We start from the raw sequence: 24650 nt of genomic DNA, 5'->3' as shown, positions 1-24650 counted from the left end.
CGGTCTGAGCATGTGGAGAGTGACCATGAGCTTGGCAGTGGTTGAGTTCTGGAGTTTCGGCGCCAGGACTGGGACCCTTGGGGCGGGGAGGGGTCTCACCCACCCCTCTCTGGGGTGCCCAGAGTGAAACAGTCTGGCATGGGGTCCAGCGGCATGGTTATAGCAAGTGTCATGCTATGCTCCCTTCTGGGAGAAGGACATGCGATATGGATTCTTATTCCCAAATTCTTCTTCCTTAACTGGATGCCATTTTGGTACCAGTTTTTAGCTCCATATCCAAATTAAAAACAAAACAAAACAAACTTACCTCTGATCATTCTATTGGATGGTTCCCTATCACCCTCACTTTTTATGAGTATATATATGAGTTTATACCACCCCCAATATATTTTTGCTTCTCCCCCATGCCAGAGCATCAGTCACCTGTAATTATCTCACATTGGATTACACAGTGTAGATATAGTGACATATGCCTCTCTGTATGCCTCTCTAGATGTTTACTTGACCTTGACAAAGCTAACTTTCTATGTGGAACCTATGTCTTTATGCTCAGCAGCCTATTGGACAGAAACTTATACTCCAGTCTAATCTTTCCTTAACTTGCCATACCTATTAATTCAATCTTTCTCCCGGTCTATATTAACTGCCTTCATAAATGGCAAGCACTCATACTTTTAACTCTATCTTGGACCTAATACAGGAATCATAGACCTTCTCAATTCTATTTTTCCTACCTGCAAACTATCCCTTGAATTAACCTAACAAATTTTATCTCTAGTCATAGAAATAAAAACTAAAAATAAATAAAAATTAAAAACTACAACAAGGGCCTGAGTGATAGAACAGTGGGTAGGGTGCTTGCCTTGCATGCAGCTAACACAGGCGTTATCCCCTGAGTCCACCAAGAGTAATATATGAATGCAGAGTCAGGAGAAAATCCTGAGTACAGCTGGGTGTGGCCCCCAAACAAACAAATAAACAAATAAAAATCTACAATTGCAGTTAAATTTTCTTGCCGCAGAAATCCTCCCAAATAGTTAGGCATTGAATCCATAACTTCAGCATAAGGAAATTACCATGCTGGTCTTGTACTTATTATGGACCTAACATTACCTTCCTCAAACGACAAACATGAGTTTAGTGACAGTACTATGACCCTGACAGCACAAAGCAGTTTTGGAAGACATCTTCATTTACTTACAAAAATATTTTTCCTTTGATTTTTTTTTATGTAGGAGAACTGCTATTTATTCAGCCACTGATTGAATTGGGCATGAACTCCACCTTACTTTTTTTTCATTTTTTATAATTTTATTTATTGAATCACCGTGAGAGCAGTTACAAAGCTTTCGGGTCCAAGTCTCGGTCATACAATGAAACACCCGTACCTTCACCAGTGCCCATTCTCCACCCCCAACAACCCCAGTATACCTCCATTCCACACCCTTCCCCTATCTGTAGTGCAGATGATTTCCACATTACTCTCTCTCTACTTTGATCACATTCAATATTTTGACATGAGACCCACCATTATTATTTGAGATCTTACCCCAACACTCAGATCTGCTGGAAAGGCAGCAATAGACAATTTGTTTTCTAATGCTGGTTATGAATAACATATGATGTTGTATGGCTGCAGTAGTGGCCGTGCAATTTTGAAATTCTGAATTTTTTTAAGTTTTATTTATTGATTGATTTTTCTTCTTATATTTATTTATTGAATCACTGTGGAAAACGTTACTAAGCTTTCAGGTTTAAGTCTCAGTCATACAATGATCAAACACCTCTCCCTTCACCAGTACTCATTTTTCACCACCAAGAACCCCAATATACCCCTCCTCCCACCCCTTCCAATGCCTGTGAGGCAGATGATTTCCACTTAACTCTTCTCTACATTGATTACATTCATTATTTTGACAAAAGATGCACCATTATTGTTTAGAATTCCCCCCCCCCCCAACAATCAGAATTGCTGAAAAGGCATTGTGAAATACTTTTTTTTTCCATAGCTGGTTATGAGAATCATATAATGTCGCACAACTGCAATAGCAGCCACGCGATTTTGGATTTCTGCAAAGAGCCAGATAATTATGAGATTGGTTTCTGTACGTCTGGTGTTATGGCTGTGCTGGAGAGCCACTCGTGGGGAGCAACTCGTGACTTCAGTAGGGCATGAAGGATGAGCTGGTACCACCCCCCTTCACATGAGACTGCAGTTGCCCCATCACCGCCGTCTCATTCCTGGCTTCCCTATAAGCTCTGATGCAGTGGCCACCCTGCTGCCGGGATGGAGAAAGGCGGAAGGGAAAAACACCCTTTCCCTCCGGGGGAAGCATGGCACCGTAGTTTAACGCATGGTCCATTCGCTTTTCTGCCACGAGCTTCCAGGCTCTGGATTAAGTCCTTTTGCCTCTGGAGCCATGACCATGCCTGAGAGCCGCTTGTGGGGGCAACTCGGGACCTCGGTAGGGCATGAAGGACGAGCCGGTACCACCCCCCCCTTCTCATGAGACTGCAGTTGCCCTGTCACCACTGGCTCATACCTGGCTTTCCTATAAGCTCTGAGGCGGCGGCCACCTTGCTGCCAGGGGGGAAAAAGGCAGAAGGTAGCAACACCCTTTCCCTCCCGGAGAGGCATGGCACCATAGTTTAATGCATGGTCCATTCGCTTTTCTGCCGCAAGCTCCCAGGCTCTGGACTAAGTCCTTTTGTCTCTGGAGTCACTGGAGAGCCACTCGTGGGGGGCAACTTGTGACCTGGGTAGGACATGAAGGATGAGCCGGTACCGCCCCCCCCTTCCCATGAGACTGCAGTTGCCCCGTCACCACTGGCTCATACCTGGCTTTTCAATAAGCTCTGAGGTGGCGGTCACCTTGCTGCCGGGGGGAGAAACACGGAAGGGAGCAACACCCTTTCCCTCCTGGGGAGGCCTGGCGCAGGAGTTTAACTCATGGTTCATTCACTTTTCTGCTGCAATCTGCCGGGCTCTGGACTAAGTCCTTTTGCCTCTGGAGCCATGGCTGTGCCGGAGAGCCAGGGGAACAGGCCAAGGCACAAAACCTATTCCCACCTGGAGTGGCCCAGTTCTGGTAACCTACTACAGGGACCGGACACATTTCTGCCAAAAGCCACTGGGTTTCAAGATTTGTTTCTGAGTCTCTGGGATCATGGCCATTAAGCAGCTTGATCAGGAGCCAGAAAGGCCATTCATGGGTGGCGACTTGAGGTCTTGTTGGGGTGGGGAGGAAAGGGCTGGCTCCACCCCCATCCCATGAGGCCCCGCATGTCTCATCAGTGCGGGCCCAAACCTGACTGTCCACTGGCCTCTGGAGGATGGCGGTCACTGGGCCGCCAGGGGGAACAGGCCAAGGCACAAAACCTATTCCCACCTGGGGTGACCCAGCCCCGGTAACCTACTGCAGGAACCTGACGCATTTCTGCCAAAAGCCGCTGGGTTTCAAGATTTGTTTCTGAGTCTCTGGGATCATGGCCACTAAGCAGTTTGATCAGGAACCAGAGAGGCCGTGCCTCCAATTATATAGCTGAACCGGAGGTGGTTTGTGGATGTGTCTCCCACATACCTAACTTTTGGCCATTTACTTTCTTGGTAAACTTTGCCCCAAGTTTTTGGGTCTGGTCAAAGGCGCAACAGCAATTTTGGGGCATCTGGAAGTCTGAAGGTGTCATCAGGCTGCTGATGCATTCACCTTACAGATACAGATTGATCTGTTGGCAGCACCATACCCACTTTTTTCCTTTGATTTATAGGGCATGGAGTAGTAATGATAATGAATCTATTATACTGTGAATATTTTTATACTGAGGGCTTGAGACTGCACAAATGGATGGGAGCAGTTGATAGTCCCAGATTTTCTCAGTAGACCCTGAACACACAATTCTGTCATCAAAGCAGACCACCCTCAGAAATTCATAATCATCTCCCTGTAGAGATTACATCCTCTGCCCACTAGGAGCTGTTGTATCTTCTCTGGGACTTCCTACAGACTTCCTTCTTGTTCTCTAATAAAGAATTACTGACATGAATTGCAGGGATGAGACTGCATATATGAATGCATTGCAGAGTATCAAAAAGCAAGTTGAGTTAATGAAAGAACTACATAATCACAGAGGAAGAAGAATTGACATTTAATATTGGACATCATACTTGATGACAAAAATGAACATCTTTGGATGATAAAAACATACTGCTTTGAGCGTTCTAGAGAATTCCTACAAGTAGTATGAGTTAAGAGATGTGCCAGGTTAGAGTGACAAAGATTTGTCTTTATTTTATGATCAGAAGGGTAGCATGCATGGACAAGAGTAAGTAGTGTGAAAGCCAGAGAAGTGTGTTGAGGCTCTCATTACATAAAAATAAAAAAAAATACAGGGATTTTTCTTGCATGCAGCCAACCCTGGTTTTATTCCTAGAACTTCATTTGAGGTTCCCTCAGCTTTTCCAGGAATGACCTTTGAACACAGAGCCAGGAATAGGCCCTTAGCACCATAGATCATAGCCTAAAAACCAACCATCCAACAAGTAAAGCACTGTTTCTGGTGGGCAAAGCCTCTCTTGTGTGGGGCAAAGATTTAATTAATTGAATTAATTTAATACCACAAAACAAATAATGAACTGATAAAGTTTTCGTTCCCTGGGAGCCCCAATAGCTGGTATGGGGTTTTTGTGACAGCAAAATTTCTCTGTGGTGAATCATTAAGCACTAGGATTATTTGTCAGCTGTAGATTGACAGGAGAAAATATTTTCCTAGAGATTTTTATACATAAAACGAACTCACCACTTGTTGATTTCCCATGGCTTCTCAAGTTATGGGAGCGTGGTATATAAACTCCCAATTTCTATATTGCTTTGTTTCAACTCAACAAATGCCTGAGGGTCTACTTTGTACATGAACCTGGTCACTGCTTCCATTGCTTTGCTGCATCTCCCACTCCTCAATGTTTTTCTCTTCTAGTAATCTCCTTCTACAAACAATTCGTGATTTGTCATTCGCCATCACTATGTTCAAAAAACACCAATTCCCACTATTATACCTCAGGAATCTGTCTCCAGCGTAAGTCTATCTCTGCAGTAAGTCTACTTCTCTTCAGGCTCCTTCCCCCACGACTGCAGTCACTATCACCTTTCTTGTGGATCACAGTGATAGCCTCAATTGTCCTCCTTTGTCCGAGCCTATCTTTTCTGACATACCCACACAACATTTTTTTCTGAAAATTTAATCATGAAAATTTTCATTCTCCCACTTACCACTTCCTCATTGAGTTCCCAGGCATATAAGAAAGACAGGAGATGTGTACTCTGGGCCAGATTGCTTGGGTCTTCTTGCGTGTTTTTTTATCCAGTGTTCTTGGTTACTGCCAGTTTGCTTACTGCCAATTTGATCTTCAGCAAGTTACTCACTGCAGTTTTCTCCGCTATGAAAAGGAGATCATGTCAATAATTTTTAGAGTATTTTTGAGGATCAGTGATTCTGGATCTCCCTCTTCCCTTATGACTCTTAAATTTAGAGTATCCACAGAGCTTAAGCCTCTTCTATTCAAGATGCTTCCAATTTTACATCTCTTCTGAACCCCAAACTCACATATATGTAGTTCTTAACATGTCTACTTCCATAGCTAATTGAACCAATAGCTATATTGAACTTCAAAAGTCCCAATCAGAATTGATAGATTTCAATTTATATCTGTTATCCTATGGTTGGAGCGATAGCACAGTGGTAGGGCATTTACTTTGCATGTGGCCAGCCTGGCTGCGCTGGGTTTGATTCCTCCGACCCTTTCGGAGAGCCCAGCAAGCTATCAAGAGTATCTCGCCCACATAGAAAAGCCCTGGCAAGCTCCCCGTGACGTATTTGATATGCCAAACGCAGTAACAACAAGTCTCACAATAGGGACGTTACTGGGCCTGCTCGAGCAAATCGATGAACAACGGGAGGACAGTGCTACAGTGTGCTTATGGTTCTTTTAATCTCACTTGATAATATTAGCCTAGATGCTCAGCTCATGTCATTCACTCTTCTTTTGCTTTCACTCCTCACATCCCACTCATCTAAAATCTAACCAAATCCTTCAAACTATATACAAAATATGACTCCTCCTTACCTCATCCATAGCAGGCCCTACCTTGCCCAAGCCCTATTGGCTCTCACCTAAATTATCAAAGCAGTCTCCTAACCAGTTTTCCTCTAACCTGACCCATCTATGCAGGAGGCTGTTAAGTCAGATCCTGTTCTTTGCTCAAACCCTTGATTTGTCTTCCCTCTTTATAGCCAAATTATTTTAAAAGCAAGACTTTTCTGTAATCAGGTCCCACCCTCAATCCTGCAACCTCATACCCCACTTTACCCCTTTCTCATTCTACTCTATCTACCTTACTGATCCTGGTACTCTCCAAGCATGCTTTGATCTTAAAGCCTTTGTATGATCTGCTCCCTATAATAGAATGCTCTTCTACAATATATCCCCTTATAGTTAGCAACTTCTCCTCCTTCAAGTCTTTGTTCAAATGCCTTCCCTTAATGAGACTTGCTTTCATTACTATCATTACTAGCTATCATTAAACACAATAACTTGCCATCCAGTTCTATGATATTCTTGATTACTATTTCCCCCATTGAGCTCACCACCTTCCAACATACTTTATACATTACTTATTAAGTTTATCATAATATCTCCTCCCACAAGCATGAAAGTTTCTTAGGTCAGGAATTGTTAGCTTATGTTCACAGATTTTGTACATCCAAGCAGCAGAAAAGTTTTTGAAATTCATTAGAACTCACTAAATATTTATGGACAGTGCACACAATGAAATATTTTTTACAAATGCCACAAGCATCTGTCTTCTACTTAAATTTTCTAAATTCATTTTAGAAAAGCATAAAGAGTCTGTGCCATTTCTCCCATTCTAGTTTGGCTATCTATATTTCACACTGTATTCTAGTGGTTTCCACATATACTCTTATCTCTGTGCTTTCATCTCAGTAAAACCCATATTTATGCTGAAGGTTTTAGTTTACAATAATTTTAAGTCAAGCTCCTTCACCAACACCCATACAAACCATATGTCCTTCGCATTTCATAGTTTTGCAATTATTTGCTTCTCATTTGTTTTCCCAACTAGACTCTGGCATTTATGCCTGTGATAATAATTACTGCAGCAAACCCAGCACCTAGCACAGAGCTTGATGCATGGAACACTCAGTAAATTTTATTCAACGAATGAGAAATGATCAGAGCAGTAATTGCATTTCTGCACTTTAGACGCACATTGCTTTGTAACATTGTGTAATCGTATCTTGTGTTCTTTCTTTCCGATAACATCTTGCTAACTCAATCATCACCAGTCTAAAAAGCAGATAATATTATTGTCCTTATTTGAGTTACGAAGAAACTAGAGTTCAGAGAAGATATTTTCTCAAAATCAGAGAGGCTGGTAAATTTTAGAGCAGAATTCAGAATTCATGCAGTCTAACCTCAGAACCTCTAAGCTTATGTGATACCACTCCATTCATTCATTTCAATTTTGTATTTTCCTCTTTTACTTAGTTCAAAATTAGCCAACTATGTTCACCTGGCTAATATGGGATAAAACAATGCACACACCTTCAAGAGGGGTGGAATGTGGTTCAAGCGGTAGAGCACTGTTCTCGAATATGCTAGGCTCAGGGTTCAGTTTCTAGCATCACTACGAGAGGCTCTGATAACTCCCCAGAACTGCCAGGTGTGAGTGTTACATCAAGAATAACAACTAGTGAAAAGTAAATTAAAACAAGAAAATAACAAGATCAGTTCCCCTGCTCCACCTTCAGGTAGCCTTCATATGGATTTGTGTGTGAAGAAGAGATGCAGCTCCGTTTATGAATATGGAAACTGGAGCTCAGAGGGGCAGCCATATCATCTGTGGCAGGGCTCCTTAAACTTCTTTTCCTGGCTCATTTTTGCCAGAAGAATGCAATATGGCTGAGCACTACCAGAAAAACCTCCAATTCATATAAAGTTGATTTTGAATTAATTTTTGTTCACTGTGCCTTCAGAAATCTTTCATTATTTCCAAAATTTTCGCAGACATTCAGCTACTTGACCCCACCATAGTTTAAGAAGAGAGGATCTAGGTGAACATCATCACCAAGATCTCCTCAGGTTACCATTTTATTAAGCATGTGTCCAATGTGCTAGGAAACAAGGCAAGCCGTTTTCATACATCATCTCATTGAATAACTTTTTTTAGTTAAATTGCAGTTGAACCTTGTCATTTGACTCCTACTTCATACTTTCTGCATGACACTGACTTCAGTTACTATACTTCAAACGACAGTACCACAGCCATTGACCTTTCTGAAAGCTCAAGTTCCTTCTTAAATTCTAACTGGTGCTGTCTGGCTAGGGATGGAAGCGGCTCCTGGATCCAGGTCCAGAGCTCTCTCTAAGATACACGGTAGTCGCCTTTATCCTGTGTACAGAAAGAAAAGGGCATCATATTTCTTTATAAGGCACTTATCTAATGGAGAGTAGTTATTACCGCTTATGATTTATTATCCATGTTATTAGATATGTCGTGTCCTGGATATCACTTTTTAACATCCTTTTCCAGGCTCATTCCGTGATCACGCGGGTGTCAAGAGCAGCCGGCTCGGCCCTTTGTATCTGGGAGATGGAGCCAGGGGTCCCAACAGGCTGTTCCCAGCAGCCAATCGGGACTCGGAGTCGCAGCGCCGCACCAATCAGGGATGAGTGTGAGTCAACAAGCACCAATTGGGGGCTCCAATCCCGGTAGCTATGGGCAACGGTCAATCAAAAGGAAGTAGCGTATCACAGACGCAGACTCAGAGGCAGGCGCGAGGCCCGCGGCCGACCAATCAGCGCGCGAGCGACGGCCGTTGCGCGCGAGGGGGCCGTCGTGGGGCCGGACTTGCTCGCGCCGGGAATGGTGGACTCCTCGCGAACCTGGCGGGTGAGCAGGGCGGCGCGCGGGACCGGGATGGAGAGCTGAGGGGCCGGGATGCAGAGCCGAGGGACCGGGATGCAGAGCCGAGGGACCGGGATGCAAAGCCGAGGGGCCGGGATGCAGAGCCGAGGGGCCGGGATGCGGAGCCGAGGGGCCGGGATGCAAAGCCGAGGGGCCGGGATGGAGAGCTGAGGGACCGGGATGCAGAGTCGAGGGGCCGGGATGGAAGGCTGAAGCTCCGAGATGCAGAGCTGAAGCTTCGAGATGCAGAGTAGAGGGATGCAGAGCTAAGGGGCCGGGATGCAGAGGTGAGAGGTCGAGATGCAGAGATGATGTGGGATGCAGAAATGAGGGACTGGGATGAAGAGGTGAGGGGCCGGGATGGAGAAATGAGGGGCCGGGATGTCCAGGTGAGGGGCCGGAATGCAGAGGTGGGTGGCTGGGATGCAGAGGTGAGGGGCTGAGATGCAGAGCTGAGGAGCTGGGATGCAGAGCTGAGGGGCTGGGATGCAGAACTGAGGGGCCGGGTTGGAGAGCTGAGGGGTCGGGATGGAGAGGTGAGGGGCGGGGATGCAGCGGTGAGGGCCTGTAGAGGGATGGAGAGGCTCAGCTCGGGCGCTGTTACCATGGCGACGGGGGGTGCCTGCCTGTAGCTGCACCCTTCCTGCCTCTGTCCAGCCCATCCCCGCTTGACCCCAACAGGGACCATCGAGTAAACAGCCCCTGCGGGCTCTCCTGGCCTCTGCCTTCTGCCGCGCGCCTGTCTAGCCCTGCCCCTTGCAAGGCCTGGGCGCTGATGCTGTGGGGACTACAGGTCAGGTCAGTGCCAGGACCGGCCATGGTCGAGACGCCACTGCTGACCCGGGGGTTGAGTTTGCGGAGAGCAAGTCCTCCGAGAATGGGGTTGATCCACTGAAATCAGAAGCGCAGGGGCAGCATTCCGTGCTGGAAAGCTGCCTGCCAGATAGAAATATGTCAGGTGGAAATTTTTTTTTCTAGAAACCACGTTAGTAAAAAGATTAAATTAATGTATTTAAACCAGTACCTCAAAGTAGAACCAACAGTACTTATAATTAGTCTTATTTCATTATTAGTAAATGTTTTGAGTACTTTTTTTCCTGCCGAGCCTGCAAAATCTGATGTCTTACGCTTAACTGGCACCTCTTAGTTCGGACCTACCGCATTTCCAATGTTCAATAGTCCCATTTGGCTAAAGGCTACCATATAAGACTGCACAACCGTAACCATAAAAAGAACTTTCTTTTTGAGGTCTTGAGGATTGAATCCAGTTTCTCACGTGCAAGCCAAGCTCTCTACCACTGAGCCACATCCGGGGCCCCATAGACTTTTCCTATAGATATGAATAGAATGTCCATGAGCCTCATTCATTATCAAAGCCCTTTTTGTATTTAAGGAGGAACTGTACAGTGAGGCAGCAAAAACATGAGGAATGGTCTTTCTTCTTTGGGAACTGTGAGCATAACTGAGAAAAATAGAAGTCCAGAATGATGTCTAAATTTAAATGAGTGTTATTCAGGATATGATTCAATATGAAGATAACTGGTTGGTATACGAACAGCCGAGATGGTTGATCCTAATTATCCTAGGAATTCCGGAGTGCAGTACCGCAAGCTGTGCGGCAGAGGAAGGCAAACTTAGTTTTTAAAGCAGGGGTAAGACTTGGACCCCCTAGAAAAGATGGAGACAGGGAGAGAGAGTGCTTTGATTAAATAAAACTGACAATAGTTTCTTTTGTTTTTAGGTTTAAAAATTTGCATTCCTGAGACTTTCCAACTGAAAAAATACTTTGCTCTTTCACTCTCTCCAACATGATTCATAGCCTATTTTTGATCAACTCCTCCGGAGACATTTTCTTGGAGAAACACTGGAAAAGCGTGGTCAGCCGTTCTGTTTGTGATTACTTTTTTGAGGCACAAGAGAGAGCTACTGAGGCAGAAAATGTGCCTCCAGTTATCCCTACGCCTCACCACTACCTGTTAAGTGTTTACCGGCACAAGATATTTTTTGTGGCTGTGATCCAGACAGAAGTCCCACCTCTGTTTGTCATTGAGTTTCTTCACCGAGTAGTGGACACATTCCAGGTGTGTGAATGTGAGATGTTTCATACACGTAAATTATAGTGTCTCTGAAGTTCTGTGTATTAAACTTCAGTTGAGGAATGTTTTAAGAAACCAGAACTGATACTTCTCACTTCCTGTGCCTTCTAATAATACTCTTGTTTATGTTTATTGGCAGCATCTAAAATAACAAAATGAACACTTTTGAATTTACTGGATGATGGCCAGAGTAATAATAATACCCAGAGCAATAGTCAACAGTTTGGTTTTGGCTTTGATATGGGTTTGATTCCCATATCAAAGTTTGATCCCCAGCACCCAATATAGTAAGGCCTGAAAACAAAACAAAACAAAATTTATTGCATGAAAAAGAACCTACTTAATATAATTATATAAGTTTTTTTTATTTTAATGGTGGACTTTATGCTAGCTTTGGTTTACATAAAAAGTTATGAGTGTATAAATAATATCGTCATATGCATACATATATATGAGAACTTACTCCTGGCTCTGCACTTAGGGATCACTCCTGGCAATGATCAGGAGATGAGTTTACTTGCCAGGAATCAAATCTGGGTTGGCTGCATGCAAAACAAGCACCCTCTTCACTGTGCTGTCTCTCCAGCCCCTAAAGATATATTTTTAAAAATATAATTAGTCAATACTTTAATTCTCCCTATCAAAAATAATTTGTGAACTCAGCTTGGGTCTGGGGTCCTGTCCACAGCATTTGAGGACAATAATGAGCTCTTGTTGCCAATTTAAAAGTAGAGTTCTTAATGCTATAAGATTGTAAATGATGCAATTTACAAAATGTAATTTTCATTTTTCATTTTCTGTTAGAAATAGATTTAAAGATATTGAAGAGAAGGATATAGAGGAGATTAAACTTTACTACTATATCAGCATGCTTTCTAGCACTGGACTTAGGCGGTCTAAATTCTGGATACAGATAGGGATATTCTTTGCTTTCCAGATTTCATCTTCTGTTGTGGTTATTTGTATAATTCAAATGAACAATAAGAAGTAAGGACTTTTTTTGTTACTTCTATGTCATGTGAAACCTGTAATCAGTCACATGTGTAGAAAAGTTGTAGAAGTGAAGAAAAGGAGAATGAGCATCAGCCTATATATTATGATTAAAAAAAACAGAAAATAGCAGAAGAGAAGATGGTATAGCAGGTCAAGTATTTCCCTTACACATGACTGACCTGGGTTCAGTCTCTGACACTAAGCCCCATCAAGCAGAGTCAGAAGTATGTCTTGCGCACAGCCTGGTATGGTTCAAAAAACTGAAAAAAAAAAATCAAAGAGTCCTTTTATTTGCAGTCATATTCATATCACATGTCTAGGATGGCTTTCATTCCAAGAGAATTAAAATATATTTTATAATTGTCCCACAAAACTTTCTGATACTGCTCTTCTAGATTCCATTTATCATGCAGCATATTACTTTACAGAGTGAAAACCTGGATACAAATTATTAACTCTAAAAGAGGAACTAAATCAGGAGGAACTCAAAGTACAATCACCTCAAGTTACGATCTTAAACTGCTCTAGCTAGGCCTTGCTGTTTTCCACATATGCATTTTATTCCATTCTAAGATTAACTTTTTTATTGGTGAAACTTGTCATTTGTTTCATATCATCAGAGCAATATCAGTAACAGAAGAGAGGAATGAGAAAGAGTTAAAACCACCAAGGAATTTGGAAAAACAATGTAGTTGTTAATTTGGAAATCTGGGACTTCATTGTTCATCAATTTTGAAACATTAAAATCAGGATACAACCAGAATGTAATGTCTGTCTTATATGATATGTTTCTGACTGCATTACTTTTTTATACTAGAATGTGATTGGAGAGTTCTTGCTATTGAATCAAATGCACTTTTGCTGTAGCACTTTGTCATACTTAAAAAGTCTCCTTTCCAGCTTCACATTTTGCCTGATTTATAAAATTCTATGATATATTTTATTTTTAAATATATAAAAATAGGTCCAGAGTGATAGTATAGAGGGTTGGACACTTGCCTTGCAAGCGGCCAACCCAGGTTCTATCCTCTGCATCCCATATGGGCCGTTAAGTCCATCAAGAATCGTCTATGAGCACAGAGCCAGAAGTCAGTCCTGAGCACGGTCAGGTGTGGCCCAAAAAACAAAAATAAATAACTCCTGAGAAAGAAATATGAAACTTACCTTAAATATTTATTTTCTAAGTTGAAATATTTTTATTTTAAAGACATATTCCTGATTCCTAGGTGCTCCTGAATATTGAATGTTTCTGATAATTGATGTCTGATATAATTTAGATCACATTGAGTTTGTGTTCATTTTTAGATATCATCCATAATTGGAATGACATAGTTTGTATATCTTAATTTGAAGAAAATACAGGAAAATTAGGAAGTTTTCGAAGAAATGACAAGATGGTAAAATGATCAAGGAGCCAAATCACAGCACAAACAGTAGACTGTTGAGAGGAAAAAATATGAAGTGAAAACTCAAAGCCGTCTTCAGATATCTGTGGGCTATTATGTAAATTTTGTACTGTAATGCAGATCTTAGAAGTTTAGTAAAACAAAGTTTCCAATACTCGGAATTGTTCACAAATGAGATTTCTCAAAAGGGGCATGTGAACTTCCCTTCTGTGGTCAAGCCAAGGAGGGTAATCAGACAGTTCATGGGGCTCTTGTCTTTTTCGTGGCTGACCTGGGTTTGAGCCCGGGCACCACATATGACACCCCGAACCCTGCTAGGAGTAGTTCTGAGCATAAAGCCAGGAATAAGCCCTGTGTGACTCCAAAACAAGAAAAACAAAACAAAAGAAAGGATTAGAAGTCCTAGAAGGTATACTAAATAGCTGCAATTATTTGTTTCTAAATCATTTCACCATGAATCATATTTTACTCAATGCTTTGAAAGTTTACAGAGTATGTTCATAAACTATCATTTAGTCAATTATGCTTAGTTTTATGGGGTCCCTGTGTGCCCAGTAGTAATATCCTCATTGTACTATTCAAGAAGAACCAAATTAGCATGATGTAATCTAGTGAGGACAGTTAACATTACCAAAATCTAAATCTTCTGATTAAAAGTCTAGTAATTTTTCCCCCCACAACCCAGAAATTTAGTATATCTAAGTTTAGCATTTGTTACTAAAAGAACTAAGAGTTCTTAAAAATCCTAGCATCTTACAGTAGAGATGATCTAAAGAGATTTTTTGATGTACAAATTTATGAACCCTTTTCTTTCTTTTTTGGGGGGAGGGGACCACATCTTGCAGTGCTCAGGGCTTACTCCTGACTCTGTGCTCAGGGATTGCTTTTGGTATGGCTCAGGGAAGCATATGGAGTCCCAGTGGCAAAATCTGGGTCGTGTGCAAGGCAAGTGCCCTGCTGTAACTATTGCTCTGGCTCATTTTTATTCTGTTTTCGTTCCATTTTGTTTTCTCTATTTACTTCATGAACATTAAGAAATAGAAGAATAGGGTTAAAAAGATTTTCAGGTCAATTTATGCCATATCAAGATACCTTTGCATAGTTGTTTGCAGTTATTTATAAATGTATATAATAGTTTTAAATATAACTTTATTCTAGTTTCATGTGTACAGCATAATGATTCAACATTTGTATACATCACAAAATAATCCTGACAATAAATCCAATATCTCCCTACCACACATACTTACTTTCCTTTTATTCCTTTTTTATTTGTTTTTTTTTTGGGGGGGGCACACAGCCAGCCATGCTCAGGAGTTATACCTGGCTCTTCACTCTGGAATCACTCCTGGTGGGCTCAGGGGGGCCCATATGGGATGCAGGATTGAACCCAGGTTGGCTGCATGCAAAGCAAATCCCCTCCCGCTATGATCACTCAGGCCTCAGTTCTTTTTCTTGTTATGAGAACTTTTAAGATCTACAATTTTAGCAATTCCCAAACATGCAACACAGCATTAACTATACTTAGAGATTGTTTTATATACCACTTATTTTGTCTAGTTGAAGAAAGTAGTCCAAACAGGTTTAAATGACAACTCTGGTTAGTAAACAAAATTAATAATAATACTAGTACTATTAGGCAGTTCAGTGTTTTCTGACAAACTCATCCAGACAGCTAGAGAACTATAGTTACATTTTCTTCCTTCATTATAGACTATCCCAGAAACGTATATGGACAGAAGTAGGTCCTTATTGCCTAGGAACTTTTTTTTCCTTCACTTATTGCAGCCTCTAACTGATAAATGCACATGTTGCATTTTCACCAGGATTATTTTGGAGTGTGTTCAGAGCCAGTAATCAAAGACAATGTGGTGGTGGTTTATGAAGTATTGGAAGAGATGCTTGACAATGGGTTTCCATTGGCTACTGAATCCAACATCCTCAAAGAACTGATAAAGCCTCCCACGATCCTGCGAACAGTTGTCAACACCATAACAGGTATGGAGAAGGGCAAGTCCACAGAAAACTACCATCTGGATGTGACCTAGTGGTGATCACTGTTTTAAATGCTTTTTTGGGAATGTCAGTTTACTCTTTAAAGACTTTGTGTTTTACTTCAGATACAACCTTTATAGTGTAGATCAGAACTTCTTAATTATCTGCCATTCACAACTCTTTCACTCTAGAAATGCCACAGGATTCAGTACACAGTTCATTTGTTTTAGTTTGAAAGGGGGTGAGCTTGCACCACCCCCAGTTGTGCTTACTCCTGGGAGGACTTCAGGACTGAGTGGTGTCAGGGATTGAGCCTGCATGGATGATTGCTAGACTGCTGTACAATCCAAACCATGATTTTTAATTACTTTATGGTCATTGCATGTTCAGAAACTTTTACTGTTGCCAATTTTTATGACCCCGCCCCCCACTCTGTCACAACTTCAGAAGCTAGAATGTAGAAAACTTCGTGGTTTTGAAGATAGAAGGAAGTGTTTTCCTCCCCCATTTTATACAGTGAGTATAAAATGTCAAAAAATACAGAAAAATGAGAGAAACTTGAAAATAACCTCACCCCACTTTTTTTTCTTTTTGGTTTACACCCGGTGATGCACAGGGGTTACTCCTGGCTCCACACTCAGGAGTTACTCCTGGCGGTGCTCAGGGGACCATATGGGATGCTGGGAATCGAACCCGGGTTGGCCACGTGCAAGGCAAATGCCGTACTCACTGTTCTATCTCTCCAGCCCCATCACCTCATTTTTTACACAATTATTATAAGGTATTTGTTTTATAGGTTATGGGTGGACAAAATTTTAAAACAATATATATTTTTAATTTGTTGTGAAAATTTTTCCATTATGATATTCATCTACATAATTTTTAATAATTTATAGTTTTATGCCTAACAGAATAGACCCTAAATTGACTTAGTCCCTGTTTCTATTTTTATTTTTGGGGGGTCACACCCAGTGATGCTCAGGGGGTTACTCCTGGCTCTGCACTCAGGAATCATTCTGGCTGTGTTTGGAGGAACCACATGGATGCTGGGGATTGAACCCAGATGGGCCACGGGCAAGGCAAAAACCCTACCCACTGTACTTCGGCCCCCTCTACTTTTATTTTTTTAAGTAGCAAGAAATTAAGATTCTTATATGTAATCTTTGTGCATATCTACAGTGATTTCTTTTCAGTCATAGAAATGGAAGTGCTGGGTAAAAGGGTGTGCACTAGGATCTCTAATGCATTATGCCAAATTGTCTTCCAGAGAAGTTATACCAATTTATGCTTTTCACAGTAATAACTTCTTGGGGACTGGAGCTATAGTACAGTGGGTAGGGCTTTTGTCTTGCTCACACCAACCGAGGTCCAATCCCTGGCATCCCATATAGTCCCCTAAGCACCACAAGGAGTGGTTCCTGAGTGCAGAGCTAGAAGTAACCCCTAAGTACCACTGGGTGTGATTCTCAAACCAAATAAATTTAAAAAAATTTTTTAATGAATATCTAACTTCTGTTACTACTATTAGTTAAACTTTTTTTTTTAACTTTGCCAGTGCATGGGGCTGGCGAGATAGTTCAGGGGCTAGGCACTTGCCTGGCTTTGAATGACTTCAGCTCAGTCCCCAGTATCACATGGTTTCCCAGGCACCACCAGAAATTGTTGGGGAACAGTTTTTCCCCAATGTGTCTTGACATGTTACGCACTGGGCCCGGGCAGACGTGGGACAAAGGATGACTGGCACGTAGAGAAAAATCCTCTAGGAGCAGCTGATGGCTATTCACTTTATTGTCAAATAAATATGTCAAACACATATTTTATAGAGGGTTTCGGCTTTACAGGAAGTCCAATCACATAAAGATTAGCATTATTGGCCTGTTACCTTTCCTACTCTGCTTTGCCCTGGTCCAATCCCAATCAAGGCTAGATGCTGCAGGTAGGATGACATGGTAAGCATACATGACAGTTTCTGTGTCATGGCTCATGTGACTAGGAGGTTGAGTGAGGCTCAAGCCAGGAACCCGGTGCTGACACCCTGTCCTTGCCAGCTTTGCCCAGAAGGGGCCCCGCTTCCGGACCATTTTGCAAGGTCGGGTCTTATCTGCACCAGTGCCCATAACTATGCTCCACAAGAAATGATCACTGAGCACACAGCCAGCAGTAATCCCTGTGCTCTGCTGGGTGTGGCCAAAAACCCAACCTCTCCCCAAAAGAAAATATTTGACAATTCAGCGATTTAATGGTATCTTATTATTTACACATTAATTTTTTTAATTACAAATGTTTATTGGCTGGTATTTTGGGTTTTTTTTTCCTATTTTGATTTTTGTTTCCTTTGTCCATTTTTTCGGCTGAAATGTTTTCCTTTTTTCATGAAAATTTCAAATATTTGGGCAGGGGGATGACTCCACAGGCAAGACCTTGTGTTTTGCATGTGGGAACCCCAGGTTGATCCTCAGCACCACATAGTCCCCGAAGCACCACTAGGAGTGGCCCTGTGCACACATAGGATAGTCTGTCACTTGTCATCAGTACTACTCGTGGTTTTATTTGGACACATTCTTAAAAATTGCTTTAATCAGACTCACAAATGAATCTTGGAACCAAGCAGCTCACTGCAGGAATGGTTCCGGATCCCAATTATATTAATTTTTAGAATACCGGGAGGGTGTGGCCACTTTCGTGGCCATGCAAAATCTCATACTATTTTTTCCCTTCTTTTCTTGAATCCCTGTATGATAGACACTTACAGACATTTTATATTATTTATAACAAGCAATACAAAATAAATTATCTTGCATCTGCAAAAAAAATTGCTTTAGTCAAGTTATATTTCTTCACTAAGGCTTTACGTTTTGGAATTCTCTTACTACATAAAGGTCTGCATGACAATTAATAGATTTACTGAAAAAAATTTTTTTTAATTTTTATTAGACGCCATGAGGTACAGTTGTAGACTTACAAATTTTTGTGCTTGGGTTTCAATTATACAATGATCAAATATCCATCCCTCCACCAGTGCCCATTTCCCACCTCCACGGATCCCAGTATCCCTCCCACCCCCCATACCCCCATTCCACCCTGCCTCTGTGGCAGGGCATTCCCTTTTGTTCTCTCTCTCTCCTATTGGGTGCTGTGGTTTGCAAAAGAGGCAATGAGTGGCAATCATGTTTGGTCTATAGTCTACTTTCAGCATGCTTCTCCCATCCTGGGAGGATCCTCCCAACACCCTTTATTTGGTGCTCCCTTCTCTATCTGAGCTCCCTTTTCCCCTAGCATGTGTGACTGGCCTCCAAGCCATGGAGCAAAATTCCTGGTACTAATCTCGGCCATTCTTGGGTGTTAGTCTCCTATTTTGTTACTTTATGTTCCCCAGATGAATGGAATCTTTCTATGTCTGTCCCTCTCTTTCTGACTCATTTCGCTTAACATGGTACTTTTCATGTAGTACCACTTGTATGTAAATTTTATGACTTCCTCTTTTCTAACAGCTACATAGTACTCCATTGTGTAAATGTACCAAAGTTTCTTTAACCAGTCATCTGTTCTTGGGCACTCAGGTTTTTTCCAGATTGTGGCTATTGTAAAGAGTGCTGCAATGAACAAACAAGTGCAGATGTCACTTCGACTATACTTTTTTGCCTCTCTGGGATATATTCCCAGGAGTGGTATTGCTGGGTCAAATGGGAGCTCAATTTCTAATTTTTTGAGAATTTTCCATACTGTTTTCCAAAAGGGCTGAACCAGTCGGCATTCCCACTAGCAGTGAAGGTGGGTCCCTTTCTCGTCACATCCGCACCAGCACTGGTTGCTTTTGTTCTTTTGGATGTGGGCCAGTCTCTGTGGTGTGAAATGATATCTCATTGTGGTTTTGATCTGCATCTCCCTGATGATTAATGATGTGGAGCTTTTTCTCAGGTGCCTTTTAGCCATTCGTATTTCTTCTTTGAGAAAGTTTCTGTTCATTTCATCGCCCCACTTTTTGATGGAGTTGGATGTTTTCTTCTTGTGGAGTTCAACCAGTACTTTGTATACCCTTGATATCAACCCCTTGTCAGATGTGTATTCGGCAAATATCCTTTCCCATTCTGTACACTGTCTTTGTATTTTGGTCACTGTTTCTTTGGAGGTGCAGAAGCTTCTTAGTTTAAGATAGTCCCATTTGTCTATCTCTGTTTTCACTTGTTTGGCCAGTAGTGTGACATCTTTGAAGATACCATTAGCTTCAATGTCATGAAGGGTTTTGCCAACTTTTTCCTCAGTGTACCTTATGGATTCTGGTCTGATGTTGAGGTCTTTAATCCTCTTTGATCTTACTTTTGTACATGGGGTTAGGCAGAGTTTCGAGCCCACTTTTTTGCATGTAGCTGTCCAGTTTTGCCAGCACAATTTGTTAAAGTTGCTTTCCTTGCTCCACTTCACTTTTCTTGATCCCTTATCAAAGATGAGATGATTGTATGCTTGGGGGGGAGATGTCAGTATATTCAACCCTGTTCCATTGGTCTACAACTCTGCCTTTGTTCCAGTACCATGCTGTTTTAATTATTACTGCTTTGTAGTAGAGTTTGAAGTTAGGGAGGTTGGTTGCTCCCATTTTCTTTTTCCCAAGAATTGCTTTAGCTTTTCGTGGGGGCTTATTGTTCCATATAAATTTCAGGAGTGTTTGCTCCATTTCTTTGAAGAATGTCATGGGTATCCTGATAGGGCTCGTGTTGAATTTGTACAGTGCTTTGGGAAGTATTGCCATTTTGACAATGTTAATTCTCCTGATCCATGAACAGGGGATATTTTTTTCATTTCCTTGTGTCCTCTTTTATTTCCTGAAGTTGCGTTTTGTAGTTTTCTTTGTATAGGTCCTTTACTTCCTTAGTAAAGCTGATTCCTAGGTACTTGATTTTCTGGGGCACAATTGTGAACAGGATTGTTTTCTTCATGTCACTTTCTTCTCTTTCACTATTTGGGTATAGGAAAGCCATGGACTTTTGGGTATTGATTTTATAGCCTGCAACTTTACTATACAAGTCTATTGTTTCTAGGAGTTTTTTGGTGGAGGTTATTGGGTTCTCTAAGTATAGTATTATATCATCTGCGAATAGTGAGAGCTTGATTTCTTCCTTTCCTACCTGAATGCCCTTAATATCTTTTTCTTGCCTAATCGCTATTGCAAGTACTTCCAGTACTATATTGAACAGCAGTGTAGAGAGTGTACATCCTTGTCTTGTCCCTGATCTTAGGGGAAGGCTCTCAGTTTTTCCCCATTGAGGATGATGCTCGCTGTACGCTTGTGGTAGATGGCTTTAACTATATTGAGAAAAGTCCCCTCTATCCCCATTTTTGCGAGGGTTTTCATCATAAACGGGTGCTGAATCTTGTCAAATGCTTTCTCTGCATCAATTGATATGATAATATGATTTTTATCTTTTCTTTTGTTGATATGATGGATTATGTTGATTGATTTCCGAGTGTTAAACCATCCTTGCATCCCCGGGATGAATCCCACTTGGTCATGGTGTATGATCTTTTTGATGAGTAATTGAATTCTATTTGCTAGTATTTTGTTGAGAATCTTTGCATCTGTGTTCATCAGGGATTTTGGCCTATAGTTTTCTTTTCTTGTGGTGTCTTTGTTTCCTTTTGGTATTAGAGAGATATGGGCTTCATAGAATCTGTTTGTGAGTGTTTGTTTTTCAATTTCCTGGAAATTCTTGAGAAGGATTGGCAGTAGGTCCTCCTTAAATGTTTGGAAAAATTCACTAGTGAATCCATCTGGACCTGGGCTTTTGTTTTTGGGAAGACTTTTGATTATAGTTTCAATTTCCTTGGAAAAAATTTTTTTACAGAGCATCAATATCCAAGAATAGCCAGTATAACTTTGAAAAAAGAATTATGAAAGGTTTGGAAATGCTTATCCTGTCACCATTAATTGAATACCCTATTTTAATTATTTGGGAGGAGGGGCATACCCAGTGGCACTTTGGGAGGCTTGGGCGGGGCTTGGGGACCATATGAGGTGCCAGGGAATGAACCTGGGCCAGCCACATGCAAGGCCAGTACACTCTGCTTGCTTTACTCTGGCCCCTAAATACCCTATTTTTAAATGATGCATTTTAGGGGTCAGGGACTTCCTGAATGCCCATCTGTCTGCAAGGATGAGATTGTAAATCAAATCCCTGGTGCTACCGTTTGCACCTAGTGCAATTCTAGTGGCTCTGCTACTCATACCTGGCAACTCTGCTGTCTGTGACCCCTTATGTTGCAAGTAGTTGAGTACCCCAAATCATGGGAAGCAACCTGCAGTAAAGGATTTTTGAGCATCACAGTCAGGAAGTATGACAGCAGTGAGCACCTGCTTATGCATCAAAGTGGCCCTTGCAAGTACCAGAATGTGTGTAAGCATCTCAGCTGAAAAGTGTGACTTCTGGCAATCCTGAGTGCAAGAACCACAATAAAGGGAGTGTAACTCTTAGTAATGGAAAACACTGTAGCCAGCTGTGAAAGTGCTGCATTCTGATGTGTGATGCCCCCCACCACACACACACAAACAAAAACACCATGCTAAAATGTGCAGCTTCACAGCCTGGCGTGTATTATTCGTGGTAATTATATAAAAATTTTTTAAATAAAACATCTCCAAACCTTCCATTTTTTTCAAAATGATGAGAATATAGGAACCAGGAGATAGTACAGAAGTCAAGATACATTGCTGGGTGCAACCTGGAGATGACTTTCAGCACCGCTGGCCTTGCAGACCTTCTCATGGAACCACCAGTGCAGCTCTCAGGCCCCCTCAACACTTCTTTGGGCTTCCCCCAAAACATGTATTTCCCCTTTTCTTCTCTTTGTTGTTGTTGTGACATTCAGGGGTTCAGACGTGGTTGCAGGACTTGCACTAGGTTGTATTGTGCCAGAAAGTGCATGCCCGTGGCAGTGCTGGGAATGGTTCACACATGCAAGGAAGGTTCTCTACCGAGTCACACTCCCATGATTTTTAACATTAAGTTTTTAACTCGAACTATCATTATGTTTGGTAATGATAGATCTGTTTGGTTTGGTTTGGTTTGGTTTATTTTCCTTCCTTATTAACATCCATTTTTTAAGTTTTTATAATTTGATACATTAGAAAGTTTATTTTTATTGTAGTTTTGTAACATGGTTACAATAATGTTAGCAGTTGTGGTTTTGTGCTTGGTAATCTGTTTTGTAATCCAAGGCCAAGGGTTTGTCATTTGATATTCTTTATTCCCTACTATTGTATTGTTTTATACGCTTCACAGGAGTGAGATAATTTGATATTGTTCTTCCCTTTGACTTTTTCCAGTTCCACCCCAGTTACAGCAAACTTCAAGATTTTATCTTTTCAGGGCTGGAATGATAGCACAGCAGGTAGGGCATTTGCCTTGCATGCAGCTGACCTGGGTTCAATCCCCAGCATCCCATATGGTCCCCTGAGCACCACCAGGAGTGATTCCTGAGCATAAGAGCCTGGAGTAACCCCTGAGCATTGCCGGGTGTGACCCAAAATTTTTTTTAAAAAATTTTATCTTAAAGCTTTATAATCAATTGTGTATAAATGCCACAGTTTCTTTACATATTTATCTGTTGATATCTGTTGATATCTGGTTTTATATTCTGGCTATTATACTAAACACCAAAGTGAGCATAGATTTGTATGTATCTTTCCAAACTTAATGTTTTGTGTTTTGGGGATAGAACCAAGAAGTAAAATGACTGGGTCTTGTGGAAATGCTATGTTTAGCTTTTCTTCATTTTACAAAATACTATTTTATAAATGACTGAGAGAAACTTACTGAAAATCTGTTGAAGGAGCGATTAGGGAATTTTTTTAAAAAATTTTTATTAGTGAGACATCATGAGGTACAATTGTAGACTTACAAATTTTTGTGCTTGGGTTTCAATTATACAATGATCAAATACCCATCCCTCCACTAGTGGCCATTTCCCACCACCACGGATCCCAGTATCCCTCCCACTCTGCCTCTGTGGCAGGGCATTCCCTTTTGTTCTCTCTTATTAGGTGTTGTGGTTTGCAAAAGAGGCAATGGATGACAATCATGTTTGGTCTATAGTCTACTCTCAGCATGCTTCCCCCATCCTGGGAGGATCCTCCCCAAACCCTTTATTTGGTGCTCCCTTCTCTATCTGAGCTCCCTTTTCCCCTAGCATGTGTGGCTGGCCTCCAAGCCATGGAGTAAAATTCCTGGTACTGCGATTAGGGAATCTTAAGGAAAAAAACTGATTCAATAAAATTTTAAAAACCAGCTAAGATTTGGAATGAAGAGAGATTAGGAAAAGGCATGTCTGTTTTTCTCCACTTTATTTAAACACCATGGTTTACAAAGTTGCTCATGATGCATTTATTACATTCACTATTCCAACCCCAATCCCACCACCACTGTTACCTTCCCTTCACCATTGTCCCCATTTCCTGTCCCCATTTTATATTTATTTTATATTGCAGTAAATGACTAGTGAAATTATTTTTTAAAAAATACTTGAGTAAAAGAAAATTTATGAGATGGTTATATTTCACCATGGGGACATTAATCCTTTTGTCTGACGGTTTGGTTGCTAGTTGAACCTTCTGTGTTAATGTTTTTGTTATGTCGAGCTTAGTTGGCCTCTACATTATATTCCCATCCAATCTGGTGTGCTACTTCTTGGGGCGTTAGTATTGTAGTGTTTGGAGATATTGGTGCTCCAGAGAACACAGAATATTTAACTGGGCAGTGAGCTTACATGGCAGGATGTGGAACAGCTGCCAGGGCTCTTGGAGAGGGGCCCGCCTCTCTGAGAAAGCCCAGAGTTCTCAGTCAAGAAAATCCCTCTGGGCCTGAAGTTTTCACCAGTTCTGTGTCTCTGTAGAGCTCTGTTGAGAGGCAGTGGAGTCGGGCCAGAGGCCTGGCAGCAGCTGCCACAGCCTAGGCAGAGCAGGGACTTGGCCCGACCCCTGGGGTTGCCACAGAGACCTCAGCCAGGACTGTGCATCTGAGAAATGTTTACAACTAGTTGATCTCTTTCGAGGTTTAATCATGAATCTCATGAATCTCTGAAGCTGGGCCCCTAGATGAGTTTACATGGTGGCAGAGGTGGAATGTGCATCTATTTTCAGCTTTTTAAGAAAAAAGATGCTGTTTTCCATAAAAGGCTGAAGCAGA

General features: G+C 41.6%; 1 protein-coding gene across 1 annotated transcript in view; it reads left to right on the top strand.

The window, feature by feature from the left end:
- Nucleotides 1-10732: 10732 nt before the first annotated feature.
- The window catches only part of AP3M2 (adaptor related protein complex 3 subunit mu 2), a 34151-nt gene continuing 20233 nt past the window's right edge, over nucleotides 10733-24650 (top strand). The window contains exons 1-2 of the mRNA XM_056116915.1: nucleotides 10733-11065; nucleotides 15306-15477. Of these exons, the coding sequence (XP_055972890.1) occupies nucleotides 10793-11065; nucleotides 15306-15477 (445 nt within the window). The 5' untranslated portion in view covers nucleotides 10733-10792. The remainder of the gene's footprint in view (nucleotides 11066-15305; nucleotides 15478-24650) is intronic.

This window comes from Sorex fumeus, unplaced genomic scaffold (assembly GCF_029834395.1).
Source record: "Sorex fumeus unplaced genomic scaffold, SorFum_2.1 ptg000033l, whole genome shotgun sequence".
Classification (NCBI taxonomy): domain Eukaryota; kingdom Metazoa; phylum Chordata; class Mammalia; order Eulipotyphla; family Soricidae; genus Sorex; species Sorex fumeus.
Note: the sequence above shows the minus strand (reverse complement) of the source record. Positions and strands in the feature narration are given on the sequence as shown.